The 15,175-nt window shown below is 40.4% G+C and overlaps 1 protein-coding gene across 1 annotated transcript; it reads left to right on the forward strand.

Annotated features, from left to right (window-relative positions):
• The first annotated feature begins 1,008 nt into the window (after window positions 1-1,008).
• Window positions 1,009-3,044, forward strand: LOC145400786 (uncharacterized). Its single transcript, XM_080273241.1, has 3 exons — window positions 1,009-1,071; window positions 2,370-2,543; window positions 2,832-3,044. Exons 1-3 carry the CDS (start codon window positions 1,009-1,011, stop codon window positions 3,042-3,044), a joined length of 450 nt encoding a protein of 149 aa, XP_080129367.1.
• The last annotated feature ends 12,131 nt before the right edge of the window (window positions 3,045-15,175 follow it).

Genomic DNA, 15,175 nt, shown 5'->3' on the forward strand with positions numbered 1-15,175 from the left:
AAACAGTTTGTATTAGCCTCTTCACGAGAAGATCTGCCTTCAGTTGAATAAATGTCTGGAGGTAGCAAGGGTAAAACAAAATAGACGACACTGTGTTGAAAGGAATTACGAAAATCTGTACTATACCCTTCACAACGAGGTCTCCCCCTGAATAACATCGTCTGGAGGTAGAAACATGAATAAGAAATCATACTGAAAGGGATTACGAAACAATCTTATACATAAGATGTCTCCGCTTAGTTGAATAAATTCGTTTGGAGGTAGCAACAGAATAGACGTCATCGTTCTGAAAGGGTTAAGAAACAGTCTCTCAGTCCTCTCACAACGAGAGGTCCTCCCTAAGCGAAACAAAAGGTAATAGAGGCTTAGGAAGGAAAAATATTAAAGATGCCGATGGACTGAAGGCAATTAATCACCTTTCAATCGTTATCATATCTACAGGTGAATAACCACCATCATCGTCGAATGTGTCAGTGGCACTCGAGAGACAACAATGAAATCACAGAGGCGTGATACATGAGCGGCATTGATAAGGAGCCAGTGGGCGTGAAGAACACACGAAAGCCGATAAAACCACAGACGCCCCTCCTCTCACGTCTCTGGCTTTGACTTTGGGTGCGATTGTGTCAATATATTTCTTTTTTTTTTTCATATATCTGTTTTGAATTTTATATATGCCCCCCTTCATAGAAAAAAACCCATTATTTTCTGCATATACTAGTCCATTGAATTTTACTTCAGATTTATAGGTACTCTTCAACATTCTGAACGCTTACGAACATTTCAGGCATTATAGTATATCTACTTTTTGAACCCATGGCGGAGTTTTAGGTGGTATCTTTATCTCCTATTATTTTTCAGCACAGGCTACGTCCCCTCACACTCTCAAACAGCGCACAGAACGGAAGTAGTTGGCGGGATAAAGCCATCAGAGTAGGAGTGGAGTGCAAGTTGCGTGAGACGACATTGATTTTGGCGTCAAATTACAAAAAAGGGGAATTGTGAAATATGATACAGTTTCAGCTGGACATCATCAGAAGTCCCTCTGGATTCTTCAAACTGTGTGAGACTGTGAGTAGTTACATACTGATGTCTGTCTTTTCATCTGTTGTCGAATGTCATAGTCCGATTTTTATCAGTGATAGACAAACTCATATTGAAATTATGTTTCATTGTGAAGGCATGAGTTTCAGCCCGACTTCGATTTGATATCCAAGTCAGGCAGAAATTGTTGTAACACAATTGACCAAGTCACGGCATTGTGAAATCAAGAAAAAAAAAAAAATGCTATGTTCTTTTCATAGTTCAGTTTGTGTTTATTCCATCGCAATCTGCCTTTCATCATATTCTCTCTCATCTCTTCATAGTTCAGCTGGTCTTGTTCCATCGCAAACCACCTTTCATCATATCCTCTCTCATCTTATCCTGGCTCTGCTGCAAACCGTCGTTCCTCCTTAGAGCACCTTGAGTCATATTCTCGTCATCCTTCTGTCTTATCGTACTTTGTCAGTATTTTCCTTGCGTTTATGAGGGGGCTTTTGTTGTTATGGATGCCTAGTCTTTAGGATGGAGCCAGTAATTGCGAAAGCTTAATTCCTTGAATCCGAAGATGTATTTTATAGTTTATTTATGTCATCCCCAGATGGTTTTAGCTGGATCTAGAGAGATTTTTCGAACTGGAGGGTAAGATATAGCCTTCCTTAATCCATTTACTAATAGAGGAGTGTCCTAAGTTAAGTAAGATCGTTTTATGGTAGTACGAATAAACCAGACAAATACTCGGATTAAACAAGGAATGAACAATATTAGTTCCTTATACTATATATCCCATTTTCCTTTTGACAGGTCCTCATACTGACCTATTTTCCTTTTCTAGTTCCTCGACGTAACCCATCTTATGCCTATGTATGGCTTAGGAAGGTGCGTGATGATGATGATGTTGGTGTGGTAGCAGTGGTGATGATGGAGGTTATGGTAAACAACCACTAACTGCCATTTCTCACAAATTACCATCAGTTGTATCATGACCTGTGTAAATGGATGAAGTATACCTAAATATGTAAAATTTATTCACTCAAAAGATAACGTACAACATTTTCTGATCCGCCTTGGCCTTCTCATAAGCCCCCTGTCATTTTCTTTGTCATCCACGAACCCTAACCATTATCCTGTGCATATCTAAGGGTATTCTTAAGACTATGAAAACACAAACACACACACACACACACACACACACACACACACACACACACACACACACACACACACACACACACACACCACCACCACTACCACCACCATCGCCACCACCACCGCCACCACCTCCATGAACCAACCATTCCATCTTTAATTTCCATCTTTGCCCCCAGGCCATCACTATCATCATCTTGTCGATAGGTGAGGGCATCAAGGATTTCGAGTACGGCGGGGAGAACAACACCTTCTTCTGCGGGGGGGTGTTTATCATGTCCATGGTGGTGACGCCCCTTATGTTCTACACCTTCTTTAGGGGTTACTCCACCGATATTCAGAAAACGCCGTTGGTGAGTATATGGAAGGTGAAATGAAGGTTTTGGTGTGATGGTGGGAATGATGATGATGGTAGTGGATGAGACAATGGTGGATGAAGAAAGAGCGTGTTGATGTTGGTACTGGTGTTAGAGGACACAAACTTAGTTACCCATAGTCCCTACCTTGCTGACTTTCTCTAACTCTCTGATTCTCTCTCTCTCACCCAGGAACTACACATCATCATAAACCATGCCATTCTTACTCTGTACCTTCCTAACATTCTTTAATATTCTCTAACTTTCACAATTTTTTCCACCCAGGAGCTGCATATCAACATCTTCCTGACCATCTCTATGCTGACTACCGGGGGGTTGATCATCCACGCATACTGCACCTCCCCACTTAATGACAAGTCCTTCGCCGACGCAGGGAAGACAGTCGGCTCCTTCGGTGTCATCAACGGAATGTTCTATGGCGCTGACACTTTCTACTCATATCAGGCGTACAAGGCCAGAGAACATGAGGGTCATTAACGTGGACAGTTGTTTCAGAAATTTATCATCGTTCCTTATTTTATTTCTTCCCTTTCCATCATCATCATCATCATCATTTTGTTCTTCGGAGTCATCAACTGCACTGGATACAGGGATCGAAGATCAGAAACACTAATGGCATTGATATGGCTAAATGTTTCGGCATTTTTCATCTTTTTTTTATTCGCTGTCTTCGTTTTTCATTATTATTATCATCATCTTCAACAATAACGGAATGTTGTATGGCGCCTGACGCCTACACGCCTACTAGTTGTATTTTTTTGCTCATGTTCTTGTTCTTCTCTACGAATATCAGATATGGAAGGCCAGAGAACACTAGAGTCGTTCTTGTCACAATTTTTTATTCCTAAAAATTTTCAGGCTCGGAACACCAATATGGTGAAACTTTGGGCCTCTCTCTCCTTTTTTTTTTTTTTTTTCCCCTACCTGAGAAATATTGATGTGGCGAAGGTTTTGTTTCCACCTTATTTAAATACCTTGGGAATATTAATGTAATGAAAAAAAAAAAATCTAAATGTTCAGGCCCGGGGAACATTAATGCAGAGAAAGTTTGGTTCCTCTTCCCCTGTTTTTTCAACCATGGAAGATATTAATGTACTGTATTAAAAAATTAGGTCTTCTCTTTTTGCTTGCTTGCACGGCATTGTCCCACATTCATTCAGTCATTCCACTCTTTTACTCTAAGTATACACGTTGTATGTATGTATATGTATGTATGTATGTATGTATGTGACGATGCAAGAATTCACATCTGTTAACCTGATCAGGAGAACCCATCTTTTAATACTTGACTTTGGAGGGGTCACAAGGAGCTTTTCGATAAACTTCTTTATGCTATTTTTTTCCCTACTCCACAGAGTGGGCAAGGCATGGTTTTCTTCCAAGACGTGCATAATGAGGAGATGAGATGGTTATAAGAGTAAGCATTACCTAGCAACCGGGAGCGTTACAGAAAAGCCTTTTTTAGGGTTATGTTATTGTCCTGGAAATCGTGTTAGGGATACCTATGATGTAATTTACGTTTGATATGCGCCCGTAGGTTTCATAAAAAGTCTTGCTGTGGAGTAGGGCTGCACAGTTTGACTACGAGTATGTTTTTTTTTATTAGCCTAATTAATTAATTTATTTATTTATTGAGAAGCACCGTTCTCAGTAGGAATGTCAGCAGCTTTTTCACTACATTTGTTTAGTTAATTTTTTCTACTACTAGACAGTTTTAATTTTTATGGAAAGGTTCTCTCAGTACAGAAACTGTGGATGTTTCTATTAACCATACAGTTGTTCACTTGAGTATACTGTATATGTTTAGCCGTTTTACTCATATAACTTATTTTTCACTTTGTATTGCCACCATGTATTGTGTTGGGTGGAGGCGGTGGCCGAATCAGCAGAGAGTTGGCCAACAGTTCTAATGGACATGGTTTCAGACCCTGGCTAGAGCAGGTGACAGCTTATGAACCAGAATTTCGTTAAAGCCGGCTTTGCTGATTTACCAGAAGACCTCACGACATGTAAAAATACGCCAGCTAATACCGTATACCAGTACTGTATGAGATAGCCCTAGGATGTATGTAATATGGACGATGGGTGTTAGCGCCCAAGTGGGGGCATGTGAAGGTATGCTGTATGTATGACTGCTGGACCTCGGTGAACAGACTGTATAGCCACTGCCCAGTGGTTTCCATTCTGTGGGTCGCGCCCTCCTATGATAGGAAGGCACGAAGGGCTGCCAGGGGGGGCGCAAAGGCTTGATAAAGAGGGTAATTATATTTGAAAACTATGAAGTATGATGGAATTCAGTAATTTCTAAATATAGAGAAAATATTTCAGATATGAGAAAGAAATCTAGTTATCTGATTATATAAACAATTTCAAAGATTATGAATCTATGATATTTATTGACGTGCCAACTATGGCAGTTAAATACAGTATTTGAGGAAGGGGGGGCGCAGAGAACGTATCATTCAATGAGGGGGGGGGGGCGAGAATTAGAAAAAGTTGGAAACCATTGGTGTAGCCAGTGTCCGGAGTCGGGGATACACACACACACACACACACACACACACACACACACAAAAGGCAAGAATAAAATTTTTAAAACAGTCGCCGTACTGAAAGGGTTAAGTGAAAGAGCGAACCTGTTCAGTAATTTATTCTTGTTCGTCTGTGTAAGAGATTGAAGAGAAGATTGATTTAGCACCTCCAGACCCATAGGCTACCGCATTCTTCTCTTTCATTCTTCCTACAGTATTTTCGGTGAATTCAATTGTTGGGAGGGCGCCAAAGTACTGAGAAGGTTAAAGAAAGTTATATATATCCCAGTTACAGACTTACAGTACATATTACTGAAGGGCTTAAAGGCTATATTTAACCTCTCACGTTCAGGCGGTCTACCCGGATGTTAATTAAATCGTCAGGAAGTGTCAAGAATAATATGAAATAAGTGTCTCCGAACTGAAAGGATTAATGACTGGCAACTTTCACTGGGCACTATTTGATAATTTATACTTTTGGGGATCTTACTCACCTAGTCATTTAGGTAGGAGTTTTGGGGTTGGTATGGATTATGCTATTTCTTTCTTGTTTACAATATTTTTTCGTTATATTTATATAGCACACACTTATATTAACATCTTCACCCATGGTAACCTCTCCAGCCAAAGAATATCGTGCATACTGCAAGGGATAATTTTCGAACTGGATTACGGTTTGTGGGGGTGGCTGCTTAATCAGTCCTTTCACTCTTTAGCAGAGGTATATAGAAAAGTTTAATTTCTGGGGGTAATCTTTAAAAATGTTCAGGAAAATCACTATGGAAAAATTATCTGTGGTGAAAGAGTGCTCTGAATGTCGTGAATAATAGTAGCCTACCTAACAACTGAAATAAAGTGTAGAACTTTTTCTATATACTGTATTTGTAACGACTGTACTGTCGATGACGGTGGTAAAGCGGAGAGAGTCCGTGGTTACTTTTAAAAATTCAAATAGTATGTTCCACCTTTTAGTCGATTAAACAGGGCTTCCGTGAAATATTTGCTCAGGAAGGTTTTAGAAGATATATCACTGAGGAGGAGAAGGCTATAGTATGCTACACAGAATGAAACAAGCACTTGTCGAACAAATATACATTACCAGGTTTCATTAATTATGACAGCCACAAAGAAAATGTTATAAGAAGAATATACTGTATATTGGGTAAACGTACCCTTTACTTGAAGCAGTAGAAGGACCTTACCAAATCGATTCATATTCCCCCACTTTGTTTTCTGTATTTTTCTGGTTATTTTCAGGGTGATGAATTACCTTTTCCTCCTGAATGAAAAATTTTCCACTGTTTTTATCATCGCTGTTCCTCAAACCTAACCTACGATTGTCAGTCTTTAGGATACTCAAAGGTGGTCTTCGATTCCCACCTTTTCAAGTGAATGCTAAGTTAGGTATTATAGTTACAGTCTAGCTTAGTTAGGTTTAGTTAACACAGGTCAGGACAGTTTTTCCGCCATTACCCTGAATAGCCAAACGAGTTGACACAGCGGGACATAGCTAAAAACAACGGGAAAACAGATTTCGCATTAAATGTTTATTTGCCACCCCAGAAATGAGAAAAATATAAAAGACTATCAGAAAGAATTGATTTGGTAAGGTGCTTCTACTGCATCAAATAAAGCGTATGTTTACCGAATAGGTATAACTTTAGAAGTAACCAACGTTACTGATTTTCATTATATTACGTCCCTGAACTATTCTAACCAAGACTTACCTTTTAAGGCTAGTTTGAGTTGGGGGAGCTAATTTTGTAGGGGTCGTCATATAGTGGCTTAGGTTAGGCTATCTCTCAGTAGCGGATGAATGTCGCGCCATATTGGCTGGTGCAGGAATGTGCACTCGGTCTGTCAGGCCCTAGGTTAGGCCTAGGTTAGGTTAGGTTAGTTTAATGCAGAATAGTGTGTTTTCAATTAATTTTGATCTTGATTTGGGGGGATAAACCCACTTTTGGAAATCTTACTCAAAATTACAAACGGGTGATTTTCCCCCAAAAATGAAGGTCAAAACTAATTAAAACACGGTATTTTGCATTGGAAACCATAAAAATAATAATAAAAGAAAACGCTGGTTACTTCTAAAAATTTACCACCGAATATTATAATTATCTTACTAAACTTTGGAGTCAGCGGTGTAAAAATGAAATGTGTTTTGAAAAAAGTGCTTGAGGTTAAGTCGAGATCACAGCTTGTGCAAGGAATTGAACGCAACTTTCAAAACAATCCCTGTACAATCTTCTTTTTTGTTTAATTACGTATTTTTTCATTGGTACGGTGTTTTAAGACAAACCCTCCACAGTTACAAATTAAGCAAACTATACAACGCTTTTATGAGGAATATGTTTTTAATAAAATTAGAGTATTTTTTTTTGTAGAACCCCTTCACACAAGACCAAACTTAGGAGTGGAAGTGCCCTCATGATATTATAACTGAGAGGTAAGCGGATTTTGTTTTCATGTATTTTCGAAGTTCAACTGAATATCAGACGATGATGTAGCAAAGATGTAGGCAAGTAATATATGTAGATCATACCAAGGGCCAAGGAATTGTAATTAATTGATAATTTCAAGGTAAGAGTAACCGTAGGCCACAGGATAGGGAGAGCTGCTTCTGCCGTCTGTCAGATTTGCCTGAGGTGTGTTGTATTCTGCTTGAGCATCCCCTGTGGGAAGGAGGGGAAAGAATACATCCCCAGTATCCCTGCTTGTCGTAAGAGGCGATTAAAAGAGGTCTTTTTGTCCCCAGTCTTTCTTCTTGGTGTCCTCTTCTGCTCGTCAGTCTTACCTCTCTTTGATATTTCCGTGTTTCTTCCGGCCTTTATTTTCCCTCCACTCCTTCAGTTCCATATAGTCATATTATAGTGTGGTGCTAGTTCATTATTCTTTCCTTCCTATCAGCTCGAGCATGTGGAGTTTGCCTGTTGAAGGATGAGACTTTCAGTGTGCGTAACAGAAATGGTCAGATTGTCCCAAAGCGTGATCAGAAACAAACATTTGTTACCAGTACTTCAGTTTGTCGTACCATAGTCCACAAGACGTTGTGATTAAAAATATGACGACAGTCGCGCGTTATTTCCAAATTTACCACTGGAATTAAATCTTTACAGAATCCTTCATATATATATATATATATATATATATATATATATATATATATATATATATATATATATAGGCTTAAAAGGTAAGTCTTAGTTAGAATAGTTCAGGGACGTAATATAATGAAAATTGGTAACGTTGGTTACTTCTAAAGTTATACCCCGACCTACTATAGGAGAGGGCTAGGCTACAGATAGACCAAGCCTAAGTATCGCATTTTTATTTATGCTGTAGCCTAATGCATTAAGCTACAGGAGATGTGCCTGTATATGAAATTATATATTTACCAGTCGCTCACCCGATTTTTTTTCGTTTTATTCGTGTTTGGGAGTGTTGTTGTATTTTATCATTGTCAATTGTTATTTGATTGGGGTCACAAGGTAGAATAGCCCCGATAATGGGCAAGGCTAATGAAGGAGAGGGAAATTGTGGAGTAAAAAATGTGTAAATCATGAGTCACTGAAAAAATAAATAAATAAATAAGTATATTGACCTAGAATACTCATTTAGTTTTTTTTTTTTTTTTTACATTACCCTAACTAACCTTACCTAACCTAACCTAACATAGTTTTTTTGGTGAAAAATACTATATATATATTTTTTTTTTCGGTAGGCTACCCTAATTCACCTTACCTCACCTAACCTAACCTAGTTTTTTGGTGAAAATTTTAATTGTTTTTCAGTGATTTTCACGATTTTTTTTTACATATTTTTTACCCCACAATTTCCCTCTCCTTCATTAACCTTGCCTACTATCGGGGCTATTCTAGCTTGTGACCCTAATCAAATAACAGTTGAAAATGATAAAATACAACACTCCCAAACACGAAAAAAACGAAAAAATTCGGGTGAGCGACATTTCTAAGCACAAAATGAATGGTGTAACTGACAGTACACAGAAAATAAGTCATTATTACCGCCAGGAATTTCAGGAATATCATTTTACACATTCTGAATTATAAGAGTCATGTATGTGCAAAGGGTTCTGCTGATACAATGTTTTAGCAAGGAATGCCAGAGTAAACACGGTGTGGCCTATATTCCTGCTAAATACATTCTATCAGCACCATCTCTCTTCTTACATGCCTGTAATCATTCAGGTCATGTAAAATAATACTCTTGGTACTACTGCTGCTTAATTTCATGGTGTATTAGTGTATTGAATAATTTTGTATGTTTTGGTAGTGCTAGAGAAAGGATATAATATGTATCATGCATATCATTATTTTCATTTTAATAAAACTACTTATTGTAATATCAGTTTACTTTGTCATGGTACTATTTGATAAGACGTGTGTGTGTGTGTGTGTGTGTGTGTGTGTGTGTGTGTGTGTGACCTGTCAGGGGGGCCCATGATTGACTCACCGCCCTGGGCCCAAGACACCCTTAATCCGCCACTGTCACCAGCTGATATGAGTCACACCACCCTCCCACGTACACCAGCCTCTTACCAACACCACCTACTACAGTAACTCTTTCTCGTGTTCATTGTAAACTCATTACCACCTATTCCAGTAACTCTTTCTCATGTTCATCGTAAACTCATAATACTGGGAGGAAAGGGGCTCCACAGTCCACACCACCCTTTGTCTTTAGGTGGAGAAAAGGGTCAGATGATGATCATGATGATTACTTAGATACACAGGAGCATGAAGATGTTATGTGCAGACATAATTGGTCATGTGAGAGGTTTTTAAAGGGATCCATTTAGGCCCATGAGAATGTAAAGGAAAGATGAGGTGGAAAGGAGTGATAATGAAATACAGCTGATAAAATGGTGGATGGGGGCGCCCATCATCCACTCACTCAGTGTAGGGATGCCTTATGGTCTCTACACTGAGTGACAAGCCAGATGGTTTCCTGTACCCAGGAAACCATTTACAACGCTGGGTGGTAACCATATAACCGGGGTTTTTGGCCGGGTTAAGTGTCCCCCAGATTCCCCTATCTAAAATCACTTAATTATGGCAGTTGTTTCGAAGCGCCTCGGAGGGCCCAATACTTGCCCAGGGCCCCAACCAAACGGGCAGAATCACATGGCAATGTGGAATGTGAGAGATGTAAATGAGGAGAGCAAGAGGGTGGAAGCGGTGAATGTGCTCAAGAGTGCGAGATATGCCGTGATGGCACTGTATGAAACAAAGATGAAAGGGTGTGAAGTGGAGGGTGTGATATGTGTAAGATCAGGCATGGATTGGTGAGGAAGATGCAAGGAAGGAGTTGCTTTGTTGATGAATAAGGTGTGGCAGAGTGGAATGAGAGATTACAAATGTGTCAGGTCGAGGTGTATGTATGTCAAATTCAAGTTTGAGGAGGTGGAAGTGGCGGTGATTGCAGCGTATGCACCGTGGGGAGGACAGGAGTAAGTGAGAGAAAGATAGGTTTTGGGATGAGCTGAATGAAGCAGTGGGGGAAATGCCCTGGAGCTATAAAGTTATCGTAATGGACGATATGAATGGAAGAGTAGACACTGGTCCTGAGGATAACATAATGGGTTGTAATGGAGTACCAGGAGAAAATGATAATGGAAAACGACTGAAGGATATGTGTCAGGAAAGGAGGTTGTGCATTCGTAACTCGTATTTCAAATACAAAGATGTACATAAATATACATGGCATAGAGGAACGGGGATCGTGTTGAAAGGAGCCTGATTGATTACATGCTCGTAGAGAGGTCTATATTGGGAATGGTTGCTGATACAAGGGCCGTGAGAGGACGATGTGGAGGCCTGTCAGATCATATGATTGTAGTATGCAAGATCAGTCTGGGAGGAGTGAGGTGGACCAGGAGAGAGAGGAGCAGTCAGGGAGAAAGACTGAAAGTCAAGAAGCTGAGGATCAAAGAAATGGCAGATGATTACTGGTCCAAAGTAGGGGAGGAGTTAGAATCAATGAATTGGAATTAAATGGATCTGGGCAGCCTGTAGAATGCATTTAGGGAGTGCTTAGTTAGAAATGCTAAAGCGGTGTGTTGTGTGGCAAGAGTAACAACAAAGATAAGTGCGGCATGGTGGGATGAGGAGGTTAAGAGAGCAATGAAGGAAAAGAGGAAGAAGTGGCTAGAATGGTTACCGGACAGGGTTTTAGTTGAAATAAGAACTGAATATAGTGAGAGCAAGAAGCACGTAAAGAGACTAGTGAAGAGGAAAAAGAAGGAGGTAAATGATTATCTAGGAAGGAAAATGAATGCAAACTATTCTGGAAATAGGAAGTAATTCTGGAAAGCGGTACAGAAATGTAAACGTGAAAGCAGAAAGAAATGTGAAGGTGTAAAGAATGCAGGTGGTAGTCTATTAACCCATGGGGATGAATTAACGAACAGATGGAAAGAATATTACGAAAGCCTGATGAGTGGGAATAGAGAAAGCAGAGCCATTGTAAACTTGATTGGTTCGGGGGGTGTGCAGAGAAAGAATGCAGTGCCAGAAAATGTGACACTTGCACAGGTGAAGAGCGCTGTTCAGCGGCTGAAAAATGGGAAAGCAGCTGGGGCTGATAAGGTGTATGCAGAGATGATTAAGTGTAATTGAGAGAGCGGCATGAAGTGCTTGTTGGAGATATGTAAGAAGGCATGGATGAGTGAAACTGTGCCTGCAGAGTGGAAAAAGGCTATGATTGTACCCCTGTACAAAAATAAAGGTGAGCGAAGTGAGTACAAGAAATATCTTGGCATAAGTTTACTGAGTGTGGTAGGGAAGGTATATGGAAGAATTATTATAACGAAAGTAAGAGAGATATCAGAAGTCCTAGTGAGTGATGAACAGCGTGGCTTTACGAGTGGCAGAGGATGTGTGGATCATATATTTGCATTGAGACAGATAGTGGAGAACGCTTGTGAGTAGGACCATAAGTTGGTTATGGCATTCATGGAACTGGAAAAAGCCTATGACAAAGTATACAGAGAAGGATTGTGGAAGGTTTTGCGCATGTACGGTGTAGATGGTAAGCTGCTAGGTGCCGTCAAGAGTGTTTATGATGGTAGTGAAGCATGTGTAAGGGGGGGTGTGGGCGTTCGTCAAGGTTGTGTGATGTCCCCATGTTGTTCAATATATATATATAGATGGGGTGATGAGAGAAGTAAAAACACGAGTAATGGAGAGGGGGATGGTACTGGTAATGAATGGTGATGGATGGAATATCTCAAATTTGTTGTATGTTGATGGTGCAGTACTACTTGCAAATACCGGATAAGAACTAGGTAGACTAGTGCAGGGTTTTGCTGATGTCTGTGAGCGTCGTGCCTTGAGAGCAAATGTAAAGAGTAAAGTGATGGTTGTTGAGAGAGAAGGTGACTCCCAGTGCGATGTTACAGTGAATGGAGAGAGACTGGAATTGGTGAGAGAGTTCAGATACCTTGGTACAGTGGTAGAAAAAAGAGGAAAATATGCTAAAGAAGTGGAAAATAGAATGACACAAGGAAGGAAAGTAATTGATGCAGTGAACGCCCTGATAAGAAACAGATTTATGAGTGTTGCAGCTGCGCGAGGCTTGCATGAAGGAGTGTTAGTGCCAATTTTAACGTATGGATGTGAGACTATGGTGTGGCATGAAAATGAAAAGTCAAGAGAGTGAGAGCAGTGGAGATGGGACTGCTGAGGAATGTTTGTGGAGTACAGAAAGTGGATAGGATACGAAACAGTGTGATTCGTGAAAGATGTGGAGTGAGGAAGTCTGTGGACACCAGAATCGAAGAGAGTGTACTGAGATGGTATGGTCATGTGGAGAGAATGGATAACAACAGAGTGGTGAAAAAGGTATATCTGAGCGAATTTGAAGGAGGGAAGAGGTGAGGTAGGCCAAGGAGAAGGTGGAGGGATATGGTGGATGGGTGTGCGAGGAAGAGGTTTGGAAGTCGGTGAGACTAGGGAACTGACAAGAGATCGAGCTGGCTGGATGAATATTGTGAGGAGAAACGCATGATCAGGGATTTGGCACTTCTTTTTAACCTGACAGCGTCCGGATTAACTCTGTCGGATACGTGTACCCTATGTGAAGCTACAGAACGTGGTGAATGTTTTTGGTGTATCAGATGGAGCCAGGATTCCGGGGGTTTGAATGGTGAGTGAATGGAAGCATGGCAAATTTGGGCTGTCTGGACATTGCTACTGCTCCCCGTGCCCTAAGGTGGGAAAGGAGGTCCGGATGATGATGGTAATGATGATGATGATGATATATAGATAGATAGATAGATATTGCTTCACGATACATCTGTACAAAACATAAAAAAATACAAGTTTGTTGAACACAAGAAGGCAGTTAAATATTATACAGTAGATCGTTCCCCTTTTCCCCCACAAAAAATACGGTACTGTAACAAACTGTTATTAGATTCACTTATTAGCTATTATTATTCTAAATATGAGCCAGGGCAACGGCGGCGAAGAGAACGACTGATGATGATGATGATGATGATGATTATGATGATGATGATGATGACAATCTATTATTCCTGCTACTAAGCACTTTGTGTGATGAAATACAGTAAGTAGGTGAGTGGGAATGCCTGTAATACATATGCATCTTTCAGATATGGTCAGCTACTGTATATACTGCTGAAATACATGGGTTGATGAATAGGAAGTGGTGTTAAGGTTTCGCATACAGTAAGTAATGCACTATTTCAATAAGTGTGTGTGTGTGGGTAGTTGTACGGAGATACTCTGCTGGGGTCACTGAGGTAACATAACCTTTAAACGGTGGCTGACAATTTAGGTATTATTCTCTGGCAAACACCAGACTATTGTACTCGTCACTGAGAAACTTCCCAAACTCTAAGGGTTAAAGGGTTAAAGTCCATAGCTTTATGGGCTTAAGATGCTCTGTAGCATCTCTTCCTGCATGCGTGTAGTGCAAAGGGTGAAATGTTGTGCTTAGTGTGTGTGTGTGTGTGTGTGTGTGTGTGTGTGTGTGTGTGTGTGTGTGTGTGTGTGTGTGTGTTTACAGAATAACTCAGTTTTCATCCAGTTTTACCTGGTTGAATTATTGTTTCTGAGAATAGGTCAAAAGTCAAGGACACATGGCATCAGAGTTTCTCTGATTTAGACCAAATTTTAGGGCACACTGAAAGTAAGAGAAGAACAATGGGATTCAATTCTGAGGACAGTTAGAGGTCAAGATTATAGGGCAAGGTTCAGAAGTATTTCATCTCTCCCTGCCTTTACTCCTTCACCCATCCTTCTTTCCCACTTCTCTGTCTGGGGTTACCTTTAACTAAGCTTTAGCACCCTTAGCTCCAGCTCCAGATTCTTGACCCTCTCCTCTGTATCAGCCTATACTATAATATCTGCTTCCACTTCCCTATCCCTTGCCACAGTTCAGCCTCCGTAGTTAAATCTGGCCAGGCTGCGTCTTCTTATGGATTAATCATCAACACTGCCATAAACAAACTGTTCTAACTTTACTCTCTTTCCCACTCACAGACTTGCCTGCATAACCGTCACCCTCCTGGGTTTTCATCTCGAGGCAGTGCAGGACAATGTATATAACGGCATCCCTCTCTCCTCCCTTCCGAGTAGGCAAGTAGGCTATACCTCCACCTGGCAGAGATCCCAGCAGCACACACGCTAACCTTGTCACACCCATTCCTACTGATCCTCCTGCAGTTCATTCTCTTAAGTATTAACTAAACTGAATGAAGACTGTTTCAGCTGATATTGCTTGGTAAATGTTTGACCTGTTCCTGTGACTATTTTTTCTCAAAAACAGCAGATTTCCTCACTGACTGACCCTCAACATTTTCATGTAGTTAGGTAAAACTCACTTAATTGTTTAAGACACACACACACACACACACACACACACACACACACACTCTCTCTCTCTCTCTCTCTCTCTCTCTCTCTCTCTCCAGGAGTGAAGGTGTAGAAATAGTCTACATGGAAGGGTGTGAGTGGGCGATGGTAAGTGGAATGTAGCTTAAATACATCAGTAGGTCTCCTGTCAGAGTGGATTTACACTAGGCGAGCGAAC

Source organism: Coenobita brevimanus, chromosome 1 (genome assembly GCF_032717465.1).
Source record: "Coenobita brevimanus isolate Jiangsu-jjx chromosome 1, ASM3271746v2, whole genome shotgun sequence".
NCBI lineage: Eukaryota > Metazoa > Arthropoda > Malacostraca > Decapoda > Coenobitidae > Coenobita > Coenobita brevimanus.